This window comes from Nicotiana tomentosiformis, chromosome 8 (assembly GCF_000390325.3).
Source record: "Nicotiana tomentosiformis chromosome 8, ASM39032v3, whole genome shotgun sequence".
Classification (NCBI taxonomy): Eukaryota; Viridiplantae; Streptophyta; class Magnoliopsida; order Solanales; family Solanaceae; genus Nicotiana; species Nicotiana tomentosiformis.
This window is the reverse complement of record NC_090819.1, coordinates 83,615,307-83,633,084: the sequence shown is the minus strand read 5'-3', so window position 1 is coordinate 83,633,084 and position 17,778 is coordinate 83,615,307. Positions and strand designations below refer to the sequence as shown.

Here is a 17,778-nt window from a genome sequence, read left to right as displayed (position 1 = left end):
AGACTCATACCCAATGTCTTACCAATATAAAGGCATGTTAGGCCATAATGAATTGGGACTCAAACCCAACTCTTATCATCATGGAGAATCAGGACTTGATCCTGATGTCTTACCCTCATGGTGCATTGCGACTTGAACTCATTGAAGTTGATATCATTAATAGCAAAGGACAAATATAATTTCAAATACGAAGGAAATGCTTACCTCTTGAGTTAAACTCTTCATAATGTCATTTGGATATAATTCTCAACAATAGACTTTCGTTTACTCAAATCAGCTAAGTAATTAGTGTCAAACAGATATATGAAAATATAAAATAATATTGAAAATTCACATATGGTCTTTGCTGCAATAAGCTTACTTCAAGATCAAAGTGATATGAGTAGAACATTAAGAAAAAATTATGTATCAAACAGAATAATAGTACTACTAGTTACCATGCACTTTTGTGAAAACTAAGTATTATGCTCTCTAGAAAAACAAAAAGATATAGCAGAACCTTTAAGTCAATCAGGGAATCAAAAAAATAGTGGATAAATCTCTGTCTACTATCTACTACTATATGCTTTCCATATAGAAATGATTCAATATGTTAATTTGATAAGAACTATCATCAATGAAAAATTTGGTGTAGTACATACTTCTTGTACTAATATTTTATCTTATCAAAATAAAATAGTTACGAATATTATTATTATTATTATTATTATTATTATTATTATTATTATTATTATTATTATTATTATTATTATTATTATTATTATTGATAGTAAACTAATGTATAATCATTATACTAGGCATACTAAAATAGTATTATAAGGTAAAAACATAAGCATATATAATAAAGTATAATTTTATTTTTATATATTATTTAGTATACCGCATGCCACATATTATTTAGTTCATGAAAATTTAACAAGGTGACATCCTTAGCAACCACATAAATACTAATTTTCTAATAAGCAGACCATTGCTTATTCTAAATAGTGGTACAAACTTATCTGGTTTAAAGCTCGGACTTGTTGTTGTAGCAGATAGACATGTCTGTAACACTACATACCTTTTTGAATAAAATCTGAATAATTTTGACAATAGATCATCGAGATATACCTTACCAGAAGTGGAATTCAACCTTGAGGTTAGAGACTTCGTGCTGATAACGTGTTATAAAATATAGCTTAAAGTAACAATATAGAACAAGGAAAAACAAGCTAAGAGATATAGAGAGAAAGAGAGGAGAGATTCTTATTTCTTCTTCAATTATGTGTGTATTTTCCTATCTATTATAAGGACTTTATATAGGCATGAAAAGTGAAGAAAAATATGTCATTGAATATATTATTAAGCATAGAAATATGTCATTGAATATGTCATTAAGCATTTGAGAAGATCATAGAGTAAGAGTAGACATCCACCATAATTTAATTTTTTTTACCACAAAATTCACAAAGTAATTTTTTTTAATCCACTTGGAAGCTTTCCTCGTGTTATTGGGATTCAACAACCAATATATAATTATTTTTTGACAAAGAGATTCAATGCACCACCCTTGGCCAATGTGCTTGGGCCAAACCGGCACTGGGTACAAGGAAAGCTCAAACTTACAAGATCAAAGACGGGGATGGAAATTGAACTTATCCCTCCAAATTTGTCTTGTTTTTCCAATTACACAGGTCCTATAACTCCCCTGAACTTACCCTGAGCAGAATTTTTACCACCCTATGAGATCAATATTAGATTTGAAGTTGGGCAGTGCATCTCACGCACACCATCTATTTTTCTTGTCATTTTCCCTTCTTTTTTGTCCTTCTAAAATGAAATTGTACTTTTTTTATTTTGTCATCTTCATCTTTTAGAAATGAAAAAATCGGATCACTTCGAATAATTAAGATGTTGTTCCAGATAGAGACACTCACCCTCAGTCTTAAACGACCTCCTTTTCAAGACTTAAATTAATTTTTATCTTTTCAAAGTGATAACGGTTTTATATGGAAGATAAGGTCTTTTCAAAATGATAAGATTTTGTCTTTTAGAATTAGATTAATTTGCAGCCAGACCTTCATTAATTCCGGTGGACATGAATGTTCTACTGGACCTCCAAAATAGACGATTAAAACAAGCTAAACATTTTTGGGGATGTGTGTATATTTTGGTGTTAGGAAAGTCAATTACAGTTTTATCTTTTTAGAAAATTTCTTAGGATGCCATTTTTTCGGTGGGACCTTCATTTGTAAAATTCAATCTTTTTAAACTCCTGTCAAAACTCATTTCCTGGACTATCTCCTAAACTCAATTTAACGGCATTTTTTGCTTGATATGTAAGTAATGTTTATTATTTATAGGTTGAATATTGATGCAAGTCAAAGTTCTTTAAATCATCCAACCTTTTGAAAATAGATCGCTAGGATGTAGGATTCATCACACCTGCTGTCCAGAGAAAGTTTTAAGAAAAAGAAGATAAAGAATAAGAAAAGCAAAAGAATAAAAACAAGAGAAAAAGAAAGAGATAAAACAAATGTTTAATAAAAGAAATATTGAAAAAGTAAAATTTTAATAATTTTATTTGCTTCTCACTCTCTCAAAAGAATGAACTGCACTATCTTTATGCCACCTCATCATCCAAAATTCGAAATAGTTTAGGAGGATAATAGGCAGTGGCAGATCTACTTAGTATGTTTTGGTTCACATGAGTCATGAACCCATGTTCCATCCCAAGATTAGACAAATACTATCCTTGTGCACCCAAGTTTGGGAATTGTCTACAAAAATCACTTTTGTTTTTTAAAGACAATAAAATCACTCAATTATCACTATTTTTCTTGAAATATGCTAAAAACCTCAAGAGTCTCCTTCTCTCTTAGTTGGCATGCCATGTCGTCAACGCCCTTTGATTTTTTTAATAATAAACCTATTTAACTCATTGAACACATTTAACCAAGCTCATGTCTTATGTCCGATCAAATATGACCCGGTTAAAAAAGTGGTAAAGTAATGAACTAGCACGTAATCTAAATGAATTTGAATTAAGAAATGAAGTTTTTAAATCTACAGGTAAAGTTTTAAAATTAAAACTAAAATATAAAAAATTTGAATTTGAGTTACTTTACGGCTTTAGTTTAATATATTGTCAAATATTAATATGACAAGTTGGAATATCTATATTGTCACGACCCCAAATTCCCTCCGTATAATGTCGTGATGGTACCTAGTCTCTAAGACTAGGTAAGCCTATCAATGCAGAATGATAATAAATATCTGAAATAATTAAATTACATTTAAACAAGACCGATACACACGGTCCACAATAATATATTCACCCACGGGTGTAGATACATAAATAGAAGAACTCAAGGAATCACGTGATACGCCCAAATGCGGGGCAAAATAAGATGACACATAAGTGTAAGTGGAGCCTGGATCAAATAAGACTGATGCATCTCTATGACAGACCGAAATAATACATGTGATAACAGAATCGGATGCAACATCATCTGCCCTAGCAGGAAGGGTATAATATCTGGCTTGGACTCCCCATCTAGGGAGACCTCTAGCTGGTTGTGCAGGTGGAGTGGCAACTGGTACAGTAGTCATGACCTGAGAAGCCTGAGGACCCTGCGGAATATGTGGGGCCTGAGAAATCCATGGAGGTGTACCCCTCCTAAGTCTGGAGCAATCCCTCATAATATGACGAGTGTCACCACACTCAAAACAAGCCCTCGGAGTACGTGGCTGTTGGGACTGGCTCGGGCCTGATCGACTTGACTGCCCGCTGAAAGCATCCCGTACCGGAGGTACAGAAGACACTGGTGGTGCATAATATGGAACCTGAGGTCTGGGAGTAGCCGGAATACCACTGGAAGCTGGAAGTGCTGAATGAATAAGACGACTCCAATAACCTTTACCATGACGGGCTGCAACTGGGGCACGAGAATTATTATATGTGTCATAATCTCGGGGTCTCTTAGCTTCTCTCTCTTCCCTCTCCCGAGTCTGCATACCTTCCAATCTCCTAGCAATTGACACTACCTATTGGTGAGCACCCTCCACTTTCAACCAATAGGTTGTGAGTTCGAGTCGCCCCAAGAGCAAGGTGGGGAATTCTTGGAGGGAGGGAGCCGAGGGTTTATCGGAAACAGCCTATCTACCACATGGTAGGGGTAAGGTGTGCGTACACACTACCCTCCCCAGACCCCACTAGTGAGATTATACTGGGTTGTTATTATTGTTGTATTGGTATGTGATATCCATCTCTAGCTCTCGGGCCATACTGTATCTGATACTAGGGTGGAGACCCTCAATAAATCTGCGACCCCGCTCTCGAACAGTAGCAACTAAGGCTGGTGCATGCCTAGCCAAATCACTGAATCAAACCGCATATTCTGACACAGTCATAGAACTCTGGCGCAGCTGCTCAAACTCTGCGCGCCATGCATCTCTAAGACTCTGAGGATCATACTCCCTTAAGAACATATCTGAAAATTGAGTCCAAGTAAGTGAAGCTGCCTCAGCTTGACTATCCAACTCATATGCCTGCCACCACTGGTAGGTTGCTCCTCTAAACTGGAATGTCGTGAAAGAAACCCCACTGGAATCCACAATACTCATGGTACGAAGGATACAGTGACATTCCTCTAGAAAACCCTGAGCATCCTCTGAAGCTAAACCGCTGAAAGTGGGAGGGTGGTACTTCTTATACCTCTCGAGCCTGAGTTGCTCCCCCTCTGAAACTGTTGTCCTAATTTCAGGATGAATTGGGACAACTGGTTGCACTGGTATAACCTCTGGGACACGGTCAACTTAGGCCTATGGCTCTGGAGTACGGGCGGCGGGAATCTGCACTCCTCCCCCAGCCTGAGATGTGGCAGGAGCAAGTGGAATTAATTCTGCCTGAGCTAAAGTGCCAAACATGCTCAAAAACTGGGCAAGAAGTCTCATGAAGTGAAGGAGTAGTAACGGGCGTCTCAGGTGCCTGCTCTCCAACTGGAGCTACTGGTGGCTCTGGTGCAATAGCTCGTGCAGGTGCTCTGTCTGCACCACGTGGTCTTCCTCGACCTCTGACTCGGCCTCTGCCCCGTCCCCGGCCTCTTGCGGCTCCAACATGGGGTGCGGGTGTCTGATCATCAGATCTAGTTGTGCGTGTCTTCAACATCTGTGAGAGAATAGAAAGATAATTGTTTAGAACTTTGAAATCAACAAAGGCGCACGATAAGGAATCAAAGAAGTGAATATTTCCTAACAGTTCTATAGCCTCTCGAAGATAAGTACATACGTCTCCGTACCGATTCGTAAAACTCTACTAAACCTGCTTGTGACTCATCACACCTATGAATCTAGTGCTCTGATACCAACTTGTCACGACCCCAAATTCCCTCTGTAGGATGTCGTGATGGCACCTAGTATCTAAGACTAGGTAAGCCTATTAATACGGAATAATAATAAATATCTGAAATAATTAAACTACAATTCAAACAATTTCAACTCCCAAAACCCGGTAGAAATAAGTCACAAGCTTCTAAGAATTTTATTCTCAATGTCTCTATATATCAAGGTCTAAAGAAAATAAGGAAGCAACATAAAAATGATAGAAGGGGACTTCGGAGTCTGACGCTGACAGATATACTTCGAAGTCAACGTGCGCAGGTAACCCATTGACATCTAGGCTGGTAAGATGTACCTGGATCTGTACAAAAAGATGTGCAGAAGCGTAGTATGAGTATACCACAGCGGTACCCAATAAGTGCCAAGCCTAACCTCGGTAGAGTAGTGGCGAGGTCAGGTGAGGCCCTACTAGAATATAATAATGGCATGGTAAAATGTTTAACAATATAGTAAAATAAAATGACATTGTAAATGAATCAAGTAGTGTGTCACCATTTAATTAAGCAAAATAATAGCAAATATTATCTCGTGAAAACAAAACCGAATTTCCTTTCAACTTTAAGAAAATCACAACAGATAATCAAGGCAACTGCGGCCATAAAATCAATATCAACAAAGATACTCTCGAGATACCGCCTCGTAGTCCCAAATCATAAATAAATTCATAAATATCTCATTTCCTTATCTCACCGCGGGAGCCTTCACAATTTATTTGAAAGAAAATATTTTTTCCGAAATAGCATCCCGCGTTTTAGCCATCCTTATCACACCGCATGACTTCTAGTAGTTCCCCCTACTAGCCACGCTTATCAAGCCACCCTTATCTCACCGCATGCGTTTCAATACCCAGACCTTATACCACCGCATGCATATCAATATCACAATATATTATAATTTGCACCTCAAGTGCTCAAATAATGTAACTTGCCAAAAATAATCCATCAATAATATTTTTTCATAATAAAGAGCTCACGGCTCCATCACAATGAGTACAAATATCTTACAAAATATTCAAGAATAAATAATTCAGGAAAATAATATTTCAAAATCTTTAATACGTTGCTTTAATATCAAATTTAAAATATCAAATACTTCATATTAATAATGTTTAATTTAAAGAAAATCATCCTTCAAGTAATGCACAGAATAAAAGAAACCAAGTTTCAACTAAATAGGTATAACAATTAGCAGGAAAAGGTCAAACAAATTTAAGGTATATATCTCGGATCAATGATGAAGAATATAACAAGATCAAATAATTTAATAAATGCGCAACAATGATCTACACAATTTAAAAATATAATCTTTCACATTTAGCCCTTGTACACACTTGTCACCTCGAGTACACGACTTTCAACACATTTTAATAATCACATAAATATCAATTATAGGGAAAATTTCTCCCACATAAGGTTAGACAAGTCACTTACCTCGACTTGCTCCAATTTAACCAAGTAGTATGCTTTTTCCTCAATTTTTCGATTCTGATCGACTCGTATCTAGTCATAATTAATTCGATACATTCAACAAAAATTATAGAATCAATTCCATAAGAAAATACTATATTTTTCAATAAAATCCGAAATTAACTCAAAAATGGCCCTTGGGGCCCACGTCTCGGAATCCGGCGTATGTTACGAAATATGAATGCCCATTCAACTACGAATCCAACCATACCATTTTTACAAAAAATCTGACATCAACTTGACCTCCAAATCTCAAATTCTCATTTTGAAATCCCTAGACCCAAATTCTCTAATTTCACCTCAAAAACATGTAATCTATTCGAAATATTCAATGATAATCCAATATAATTGACTAACAATGATCAAATGTGACTTACCTCAAGTTTTCCAGTGAATTCTCTTTGAAAAATCACCAAAAACCGTGTTGAAAATGTCCAAATGACAAAAATATCGGAACCCCTCTGTTTTTGTAATCTGGTCAGTACTTTCGCATATGCGGACAAAATTCTCGCAGCTACGATCCCGCATCTGCGAAAATTGCTCAGCCCAGCTGCCTTCGCTTCTGCGAGCTTTGGACCGCATCTGCGCCTTCGCAGGTGCGGAAAGTTCCATCGCACATGCGGACCTGCCCGCACCTGCGCCCTTCCTCTCGCTTCTGCGCAACATGAGCCGCATCTGCGGCTCCAACTGGGCAGCCCTTCGTCCGCTTCTGCGAGTCCGCGCCTGTAGTCAGTCCCTCCGCAGGTGCGATGATACGAGAAGCTGCAAATCTCAGAATTTGCCTATGTCCAAAAATTGATCCGATTTCGATCCGGATCGCACTCGGGGTACTCGGGACCCCGTCCGAAAATAGCAACAAGTCCTAAATCATCATACGAACTTAGTCGAGTTTTCAAATCACATCCAACAACACTAAAAACACGAATCACACATAGATTCAAGCCTAATAAATCTTAAGAATTTTAAACTTCTACATTCGATGTCGAAACCTATCAAATCAAGTCCGATTAACCTCAAATTTTGTACACAAGTCATAAATGACATAACGAAGCTGTTAAAATTTTCAGAATTGGATTCTGACCCCGATATCAAAAAATCAACTCCCCGGTCAAACTTTCAATCTTAAATTCCTATTTTAGCCATTTCAAGCCTAATATCACTACGGACTTCCAAATAAAATTTCGATCACGCTCCTTAGTCCAAAATCACCATACGGAGTTGTTGGAATAATCAAAATTCTATTCCGGGGTCGTTTGTACATAATTCGACATCCGATCACTATTTGAATTTAAACTTTTAATTTTTCTTCAAAATTCCATATCTCGGGCTAGGGACCTCGGAATTTGATTGCGGGCATACGCTCAAATCCCAAATCACGATACAGACCTACCGAAACTGTCAAAATACTGATCCGAATTTATTTGCTAAAAATGTTGACCAAGGTCAACTCAGTTGAGTTTTAAAGCTCGAATTCACATTTTAATTTATTTTTTCGCATAAAAACTTTTCGAAATTTTTTCCGGACAGCGCACGCAAGTCGAGTAATGATAAATAGGGCTTTTTGAGGTCTTAAAATACAGAATTAACTATTAAATTTAAAGATGACATTTTGGGTCATCACATATATCTTAACATGAAATAGACTAACAATATATTATATTTCATAGTGTTTCCAATAAATATGTTACTAATGGAAATTCTATATGTTCAGCATGGGAAATAAAAAGATCTTGATAGTCGGAAATGAAAATACCAAAATTCACGCTAGGTATTTTTAAGGATAAATAACTAAAAATACAAAGGAGAAATTTACACTAACTTTATTTTTTAAAATATATGATTCAAGATTTTTTAAAAGTTAAACTATACGAAAGAATCTTTGTGTTATCTGTGTAATTCCATTTTAATGTGGAAATAATATGTTGTTTAATGTGAAAAAGAATAAAAATATTTAAATTTGAATAGAAAGATAAAAAAACTTGAATTTTAATTTAAATTGAAAGAAAATATATTTGAACTGAGATAAAAAAAAAGTGGTTTAATAGAAAGTATGGTTTGATTCCTTTGTCGCTCTTTAATCTTGTCATATTTGATTGGGTATAAAATATTGGTTTGGTGAAATGGGTCTATTATTAAAGAAAAAGGAGCTTTAATGACCTGGCAGGCCAAGTAGGATAGAGGTTTAGTAAATTATTACATATAGCATATTTTGGGTTTAGAGGAGGACTCTTTGAAGTCTTAGTAGGCGTTTGGACATAAGAATTGTAAAATTCGAAAAAATGGCAAAATAAATTTTTTAGTAAAAATGATATTTGAAATTTAGAGTTAGTGTTAGGACATAAATTTTAGTTTGGATTGTTTTTGAAGTTTTGTGAGTGATTTGAGTGAAAATCTTGAAAAATAGTTTTTTGTATTTTTTTAAATTTTTGAAAATTTTTAAAATGCATATTCAAACGAAAATTGAAAATTTTATGAAGAAACGCTGATTTCGAAATTTGTTTTTTGGAAAAATTTTCCATCAAATTTTATGTCCAAACGGGCTCTTAGAATCCGCCTCTGGTGTTCCCAGAGCATAGTTCAAGACTTCAAGTGTATAACAGCAAATCCGAGACAGGTTCAAAGACATTTTTATGCATTTTCACTCGTTAAAACTTAGCTAATTTTGATTTATAAAACAAACTGTAAAATATCTAAATTTTCTTCGAAATCAAATTTGTAAGCGTTTTATTTAACCCTCAACCAGAAAATTAAAATTAAAATGAACATAAAGGAAGAAATCGCCAAAACCTCCCTTCCTGTAAGTTCTCCCGCCCTTTTTTTCTTCGTTTCTTACAAGACGGAACCCTAATCCATTTTTCAATTGATTTTTAGTAAGTAAATATATAGATTGTAAATTGGGTTCTGAGTGTACATTTATCATTAATATTTTGAGTTCTCTACTTAACTAATGCAGGTTGTTGAAGATGGTTGAAACACTTTTCGAAGATATATTTACTGTTACTCAAAAGGATCCTGATGGTAAAAAATTTGATAGAGGTATGCTCAAATTAATCATTTTTTGCTCGGTAAACAGTTAGTAATCGAATGAATTTTTAAAATATGAGCCAACACGCAATCTGTAGATGTCAATGTTGATGCTGTAACTTTGGATTAATCAGCTAGATACTTTTACCATTGCAATTCTTATTTAGACGGTGGAGTCCAGACAAGCTTGTGCGCATCTCGACTATTTCAAACTGGATACCTGCTACCTCCCACTAGCATAGGTACCGGGTTACTGTGCGCACCAAAGCTTGTTCAGATGAGAGGAAATCACCTAGTATTTTTTTGTCTCTTATTTTGTTTCCACTGGGATATGAACCTAAGACCTTCTCCTCCCACTTCATTGACCACCAGGCCACACCCTTGAGTGCAATTTTACCATTGCAATTTTATCCGAAGGAAAAGTGAAAAGATGGTCATGGTATCCCACTTGAATGATAAGTTTGAAGAAAATTAACTAAGATAGTTTGTTCACAACAGACAAGGGATGAAGTTCTCCTTGTGGAGTAATGCAATTAGGAGAAAGAGCCCCCAAGGCTTTGGTCTAGTGGTAAGAGTGTAACACGTGATGTGTGCTGACGCACGTCATAAGTTCGAATCTTGCCGCAAACAACCTGATATTTTAGTGGAGAAGGGTAGAGGGCTGATATTTTAGTGGAGAAGGGTAGATGGGCAGACTCATTATCTGTCAAGCTTCGATCACTGTACACCACTGGCCGTCGGGGATTTCTCAGTTGTCAAAAGAAAAATTAGGAGAAAGAAAAAGAAGGTGGTGTTTAGAAAACTAGCCTTGTTACCTGGCCTTTAATAAGAAAAAAGAAAAGAGGAAAAGGTAATCATGTAGTTGACTGAAAATGCTCCAGATGAATTGTGATAAAGTTTTGTGCCTCTGTAATGGCTTTCTTAGTCTATCCATATTTGCACTTCATAGTCTTCATATGACGGGCTGAGGAAGTATAAAATATAATGTTAGTGCAGTTTTCTTGGGAAAGCCGATTTGTGGCATATGACGGACGGACTAAATCTGGTTTATTGTTGGCACCATAAATTATTGAACTGCAGTAACACTTCTTTTCTGCAAATGATGTGATCTAATATCATGTGCATTTTTTAGTTAATCGCATTGAAGCACGGAGTGAGCAGTTTGATATGTACATGCTGTTGGATGTGAACACTGAGATATATCCTATGCGCGTCAAAGAGAAATTTATGATGGTTTTAGCATCTACTTTGAACTTGGATGGGACACCAGATACAGGTTATTTCATTCAGGTAATTTGCTGTAATGATTTGTCTATCCTTCTAGATTTGCAATAGTGCTACCTGACTGATATAATTCTAATTCTGTGATTTACATAATCATAAAGATGGTATCTGAAGTAACTTGAAGTCTCAGAGATATTCCTACACAGTAGGCCTTACTAGTCAAACTGCATTAGAAAGATTAAGAAAAAGAAACTGAAAGCAATAAATCTAGTCAAATTTGAGGGTGTTTAACTTACAATGATGAATCACTTTCATCAAGTAATAAACATCAAATGCCTTTCTAATCTTTTCCAATATATGTATATACCTTTTTTCAAAGAAAACAACTTGCTATATACTGGCATTTGGAATGTACTTTTTTTTCATTTGAAGGAAAAAAATATATATCTGAAATAAGTGAGCGAGCCCTTTTAAGAAAATACTTTAGTTCCGTAACCTTGTCTATCTGGAAGTGTTTTTTGAAATCTCATTTGCTAGACAGCTAGTTTATTAACTAGAACTAGAAACTAACGAAAATATCAACTTTTTTGTGATTTCTATTTTTAACTTTTTTATATGTCATAGGATACATTTTTGTTCCATAGAGCCGTGGTTTATTAAAAGTTGGAAGAACCCCGTGTACAAGCTGAATACCAAAAAAAGGGAACCTACACCAGAATATTGTTCTCAACAAAAGAGGCCCAATTCTCAATACAAATAGGAAACTCATGAGTACACCAAAAATAAAAAAAAAATAAAAATGAAAGGCTACTTTGCAACTTCACAAAATCTTGTTCCAACCTTTCAAATGCCCTTCTATTTCTCTCTTTCCAAATATCCCACATAATTGCCAGGGGCATCACACATGCCCTTGGCCTTCTCTTCCCCCTCCTATGTGCCCAACTATGCAACGCCTCTTTCACTATACCCGCATCACCCGTTGCTCCCCAAACAAATTAAGGACCACTCTCCACAAACAAGTTGCCACTTGACAATGCAACGGGAGATGATCTACATTTTTGCCCGAGCTTTTGCTCATGAAGCACCAGCTAACATATGTGATCCTCCTTTTCTCAAATTTTCCGCTGTCAAAATCACTCCCCTTGCCGCCGACCATGCAAAGAAACACACCTTTCTTGGTACTTCAGGAATCTTAATAGAGCAATGAGGGAAAATATATTCTTCTCTCCCTAAATAACCTCTTATAAAAAAACTTAACAGTGAATAATTCATCTCTACTCTCTCGCCATCTCCATGCATTCAACATAATGTTCGGTGTATCCAACCCATATAATATCTCCACCAAATTTTGAAATTCTTCCATCTCCTAGTCCTATGAGTTTCTCCTGAATCTCAAATCCTAATGAACTACCCCCTCATGAGACCTATAAATTTGTTGAACTGTCATCTCTATATAAATTAGGAAAGGCTTCCCTCAATTCATTCTCACCGCATCACTTATGCGCCCAAAAACTAACCCTGTTCCATCCCCAACCCTAAAAGAAATGTGTCCCATGAAGTCTTCCAACCTATCATAATACTTCTCCATAAACCACACCCAAATGGTGTTGTTATATTTTTGGTCCTCCAACTCCCTTCGATAATACCATATGTTTCCGCTACCACCTCCCTCCAAAATGCATTCTCTTCCCCCTTAAATCTCCATATCCACTTCACTAGCAAAACTTTATTGAAAACCTTGAGATCTTTCACTCCGAGTCCTCCCCATTCCTTTGGAGAAGTGACAACCCTCCAATTCACTAATTAGTTCTTTCTTACTCCTTCCGATGTGTCCCATAAAAAGTTGCGCTGAATTATTTCCAACCTTCCAGTCACTTTACCAGGTTTCTGCAAGAGTGACATGAAATACGTAAGTATGCTAGAAAGGGTGCTTTTGATCAAAACTTCCTTCCCTCTTTTCGACAAGTACCTCTTTTGCCATCCTGCTAGTCACTGCTCTACCCTCTCAATCACCGGATTCCACACTGCAAGATCTTTACTCGAAGCACCCAACGGTAGTCCCAAGTAGGTAGTAGGTAAAGTACCCACCTTAAAATTCAACACCTGCACAATCTCTTCAATATTATCCACTTCTCCTACCTGTGTGATCTCGCATTTTCTGAGATTGATCTCAAGACCTCCAATGAACGCCCTATCCATCATATTGCTCAATGCTTCCATCACCAAAATGAATTACATAGGGGATAAAGGATCCCCTTGTGTCAAGCCCCTCGAACTCCCAAAGAAACCACATGGACTCTCATTCACCAAAACAGAGAATGTAGCAGTAGAAATGCAAAACTTAATCCATCTCCTTCATTTGTCCCCAAACCCCATCTTCGACATAATAAAATCCAGGGAGTCCCAATTCACATGATCATAAGCTTTCTCAGGGTCCAACTTACAAAGAATTCCCAGAAGTGAACACCGTCTCATCTAAAACCTTTTTTAGTCTGTTGAAAAGCACCTTAGAAATCATCTTATAGATGCTTCCTACCAGACTAATAGGTATAATCCTTGATACTCGTTGCTCTTTCCAATGAATGAAGCGTTAAGGCTTCTCTCGAACCCTCCAGAATCTTGGAAATCCGCAATGGTCTCCATCAACTCACCCTTAACTATCCTCCAACATTGTTGGAAAAAAGCTAACGTGAATCCATCCGGTCCCGGAGCCTTATCTCCTGCACAACTCACCGCTGCTTCCCTCAGCTCCTCCTCTTCTATTGCCCTTTCCAACCACTCTCTCATCCCCTCCCCTGTTTGACTAAACACTTCCCTCTCCTCTTCTTATTGTACAGGTTCTGATGTCTGGTTCATTAGTTCTAAAGTAATTGGCAGGACAAACACATTGTATCTGCCAGTGAAGGGTATAATCATTTGATGTTGCCGTGTGCTGGATTTTATTCCGATTCACCACTGAAGGATCCATCTATAGTTATATTTGTATGTTAACGAAATGTTGTTGTTCCTTGGACTGTCCTTAGGATTTCCTTAGCATTTGAGAAAGCAAGAGGACGTGAAATCAAGGAAAAGGAGGCCAAAATAGATAAGTATGGGAAGAAACCACTATGACATATGTGAGAATTTCTGTCATATGTAGGAGTAATGAATGCTACATAGCTTTAAGTTCTGAGCATCCAGGGAAAGAAAACTTGCTTTTCATTTGTTATATGTAAGACGGCCTTTGATTTTATGCATTTTTATATTTGTATGTTCGGCCTCCCTACCCACGGGGTAGGGGTAAGGTCTGCGTACACTCTACCCTCCCCAGACCCCACTAGTGGGATTACTACTGGGTTGATGTTGTTGTTTGTTGCTATTTGTATGTTCGTTAAAACTTGCTCTTTTAGCATCTATGGATGTTTTTGGTTCATGTGATTTTTTCTTGATTTTCTCTCAAAGGTAAATACCGAATCTCAATTTTTGTCAAATCTAGTAAACTGGGGAACCAAAACAAATTTGGTAACATAACATAATTATCTTAACATCTTTCAGTTTGTGTTTGCTTTCACGGATTTCCTTAAACTTGACTTTATGGGTTGTCAAACAAAATAGAAAATAGTGCCGAAGTTTTCAGTTTTGAAATTAGTCCCCAAAACTAAACTGGAAAACCCATCTTCCGGTCATTTAACTCCCTAAACACATGACACACAAATATTCTTTAAAGACTTGAGACAACTATGACTTCATTCATAACGAAGCACATCAAGATCTTTCAAGTCTCTTTTGTGACAAATGTCATCTTTTTGACGTCTTTTTGTCATTAATGTTTTAAACTGTTACATTCATTAAGTTTTCTTTGGCATGTTTCTGCATCTTTAAATTGCTATGGAGCTTCCTTTCGATGTCTTTTCATTAGTCCTTCGTGATACTTTCTCCACCACTGAATACATAATATCCCCTTGTGTTTTCAATATCTAGGCCTGTAACTAATAATTTCCTTCACCGTTTGAAATATACACTTGGCTATAACAACTAGCTGGGGTTAAGGTTTATTCATGATGATACCCTTAGATCTAGTGTTTGCTAGTAGGTCTTTAGTTTATGATGGAGATCTGTATGTTGGTAGAAAAAATAGAGAGCCTTTGATGGGAATCTATATAGTTGAACCCCAAGTCCCCAACTAGCTTGTGATTGAGGCGTACTTGTTGCTCTAAAGTATGTTTTTAAGAAAAAACTTCCATTGAAGTCTTAATATGTCAAATATTCTCCCATTCTCCCAACCTACACTAACAATAATTGAAACTCCCAAGAATAACCTTCTCATACAAAAGATGATGTGGCCAAAGTTGAAAAGATACCTAAAGACTTCTGTTTGAACACTATTTTCTAGCCAAATGCTTGTATGGCCTTCTTTCTTTTTCTTCGTTTTTTCTTTTTCCTTTTTTATCTGACTGTCTGGTGGTGAAACTCTTAGAAATCCTGTTGATATTGCAATCTGATGGCAGGGTAACAAGAAATCACTTGCTGACAAGTTCGAATATGTCATGCATGGGAAGCTATATAGGATCTCAGAGGAAGGTTCAGGAAAGCATGTTAAAGCGTATGTTTGGATAACTTTTCTCCTATAATTAATCTCATATTCAATTCCATGAACTAAAATTTGTATTTCTGACATGTTCTTGCCTTATCATTTGTGCAATACTGTCACACTTTAGCAATATCTGCTTTGCTTCTTGTTTCCGAGTGCTGATATGGAATTAGCTTAGAATGACTTCTTAGGTCTCCTAAGATTAGTTTCTAAATGCCATTTCCTTTGGTTTATGTAACTTGTTTTTAGCACTATAGTTCTTCTATTGCATTTAATCGTGGAGTATAAATGTACTTTCCTATACTTTTTTTTTTTTCTGTTTTCATTTTTGTGCTAGAAGTTTTGCCTTTTTTTCTATCTTATTGTTAAATATCTTTCAGTTTTAACATTTAAAGTCAGTGTTTGGGAGTTGTCTATGTTCTGGTCATTGGGACCAAGTGATTTACTGTTTTTCTATAAGCCAGCAAGAATTTTATGAATATAACAATGGATTTACTGGTTTTCGTTGCTGTTCAGAGACATTTTTGTTTCATTTGGAGGACTTCTGATGCAGCTGAGAGGAGATCCATCCATCGCAGCTAAATTTGAGCTTGACCAGAAGCTGTTCCTTCTCCTAAGGAAGGTTTGATGTAAAGAATTGGTAATATTAACCCAATTTTAACTTTAAAAGGAGATGGAGTATTTGTAAGCTAAGCTACTGGCACGATATAAATCGTGTGTGTGGCGCAGTTTCAAGGATACAAAAGAATATAACTGAGATAATAATAATGGAGACCAAGGAATGGAACTCTATTTATGTTGTTGAGGTGTGGGAAGCTAATGTGCAGTTATGATCCTTGTATCTCGTGAAATTAAAGAAAAAAATATATTTTCCTACTAGTATTCTGTGATGAACAAAATTAGAACTCTTATCAACTGGTAACATAGTTGCAGTCCATGAACGAACTGTTATTATCACGAGCCTTGTGTGTTTGAACATCTTCCTATTTGCATTTTATATTTGGATACCTATATGAGATAGAAGTGGGATTGAATAAATTTATAAGAACTGCTTGTGTTAATATCTTCATTGTATGCATTAGGAAGAGGTTGCTACAGATTTGAAACCAAGTGAAATAAATATAATCTGATTCGCAGAAATGTGTACTTGGGTGCTTGGGCTTCCCAATAACATAAACAGTTGTGTTCTAAGTTGTAAAAGTTAAAAGGGACAAAGTGCAATATAAAAGAAACTTTGCATACATTTGGGGTGTAAAATACAAAGAACTCTCACCTACACAACTAAGATTCTATTTTGATAACTGATGTTTTGGATCAATTTGTGTGCACCTTGGCAGAGGCGGATCCAGGATTTGATGGTTGCGAATTTCACTGCATTTAATATATAGTAACTAGTAGTCAAGGTGGTTGAATTTGGGTATACATGCATTTGGTCAGTTCGCTCTATTTTAAATTAATTTAGTTCAATTCGATCCATTTTGAATTAATTTGGTTTACTTTACAAGATCTTTTGGTGCATAAATAAACACATGATAACCAAACTGAATATATTTGGTCCTTTCAAGGAAAAAATAATACTAACTAAATAAAAAAGAAAAATGTTTAAAAGCATATAAAAAAAAAAGAAACTGAGATCTAGAACAAAAGAACACAAGCAAATATACCTTTTTAATCTAAATAACTAATAAACATGGAATTGTACATAGAGAGAAAATACAAAGTGAAAATAAAAGAATTCAAGAAAAAGAGAAGTAAAAAAGGTAATCCGGAAAGAGGTAACACAATAAAGTAAAATTGATTCTACAATATGAGCAAAATGAGGGTTGATCTTGGGTATTGGGCCTGCCAAGGGTTACTTTGACAATGACACCTATAACCATTTTGTTACTTGGGGTGCCATTATTTATTTATATATCTTTTTCACGTGAAATACTAGTAAAATATATGGGTGTAAATAAAATTTTACCGGAGCGACCGGGTGGCGTACCACCGTCTTCCCCTGCACCTTGGTCGAAGAACCTGAAATTTTCAAGGTGTTACTCCTATGCCTCCTCTCAACTATCCCACTGAGTGTTGTAAGTGAGATTCGAACATAGAATCTTCAAGCTGTTACTT

General features: G+C 36.1%; 1 protein-coding gene across 2 annotated transcripts; it reads left to right on the top strand.

Annotated features, from left to right (window-relative positions):
• Positions 1-9,345: 9,345 nt before the first annotated feature.
• On the top strand, positions 9,346-16,623 carry LOC117272942 (DNA-directed RNA polymerases II and V subunit 8A-like). 2 transcript variants are annotated; one of them, XM_009617906.4, is made up of 5 exons: positions 9,346-9,459; positions 9,799-9,881; positions 11,002-11,159; positions 15,581-15,675; positions 16,180-16,623. In XM_009617906.4, exons 2-5 carry the CDS (start codon positions 9,809-9,811, stop codon positions 16,289-16,291), a joined length of 438 nt encoding a protein of 145 aa, XP_009616201.1. In that variant the 5' UTR covers positions 9,346-9,459; positions 9,799-9,808; the 3' UTR covers positions 16,292-16,623. The 2 variants fall into 2 exon arrangements, with proteins under 2 accessions (XP_009616201.1, XP_009616200.1); XM_009617905.4 differs by lacking the exon at positions 9,346-9,459 and adding an exon at positions 9,463-9,642.
• The last annotated feature ends 1,155 nt before the right edge of the window (positions 16,624-17,778 follow it).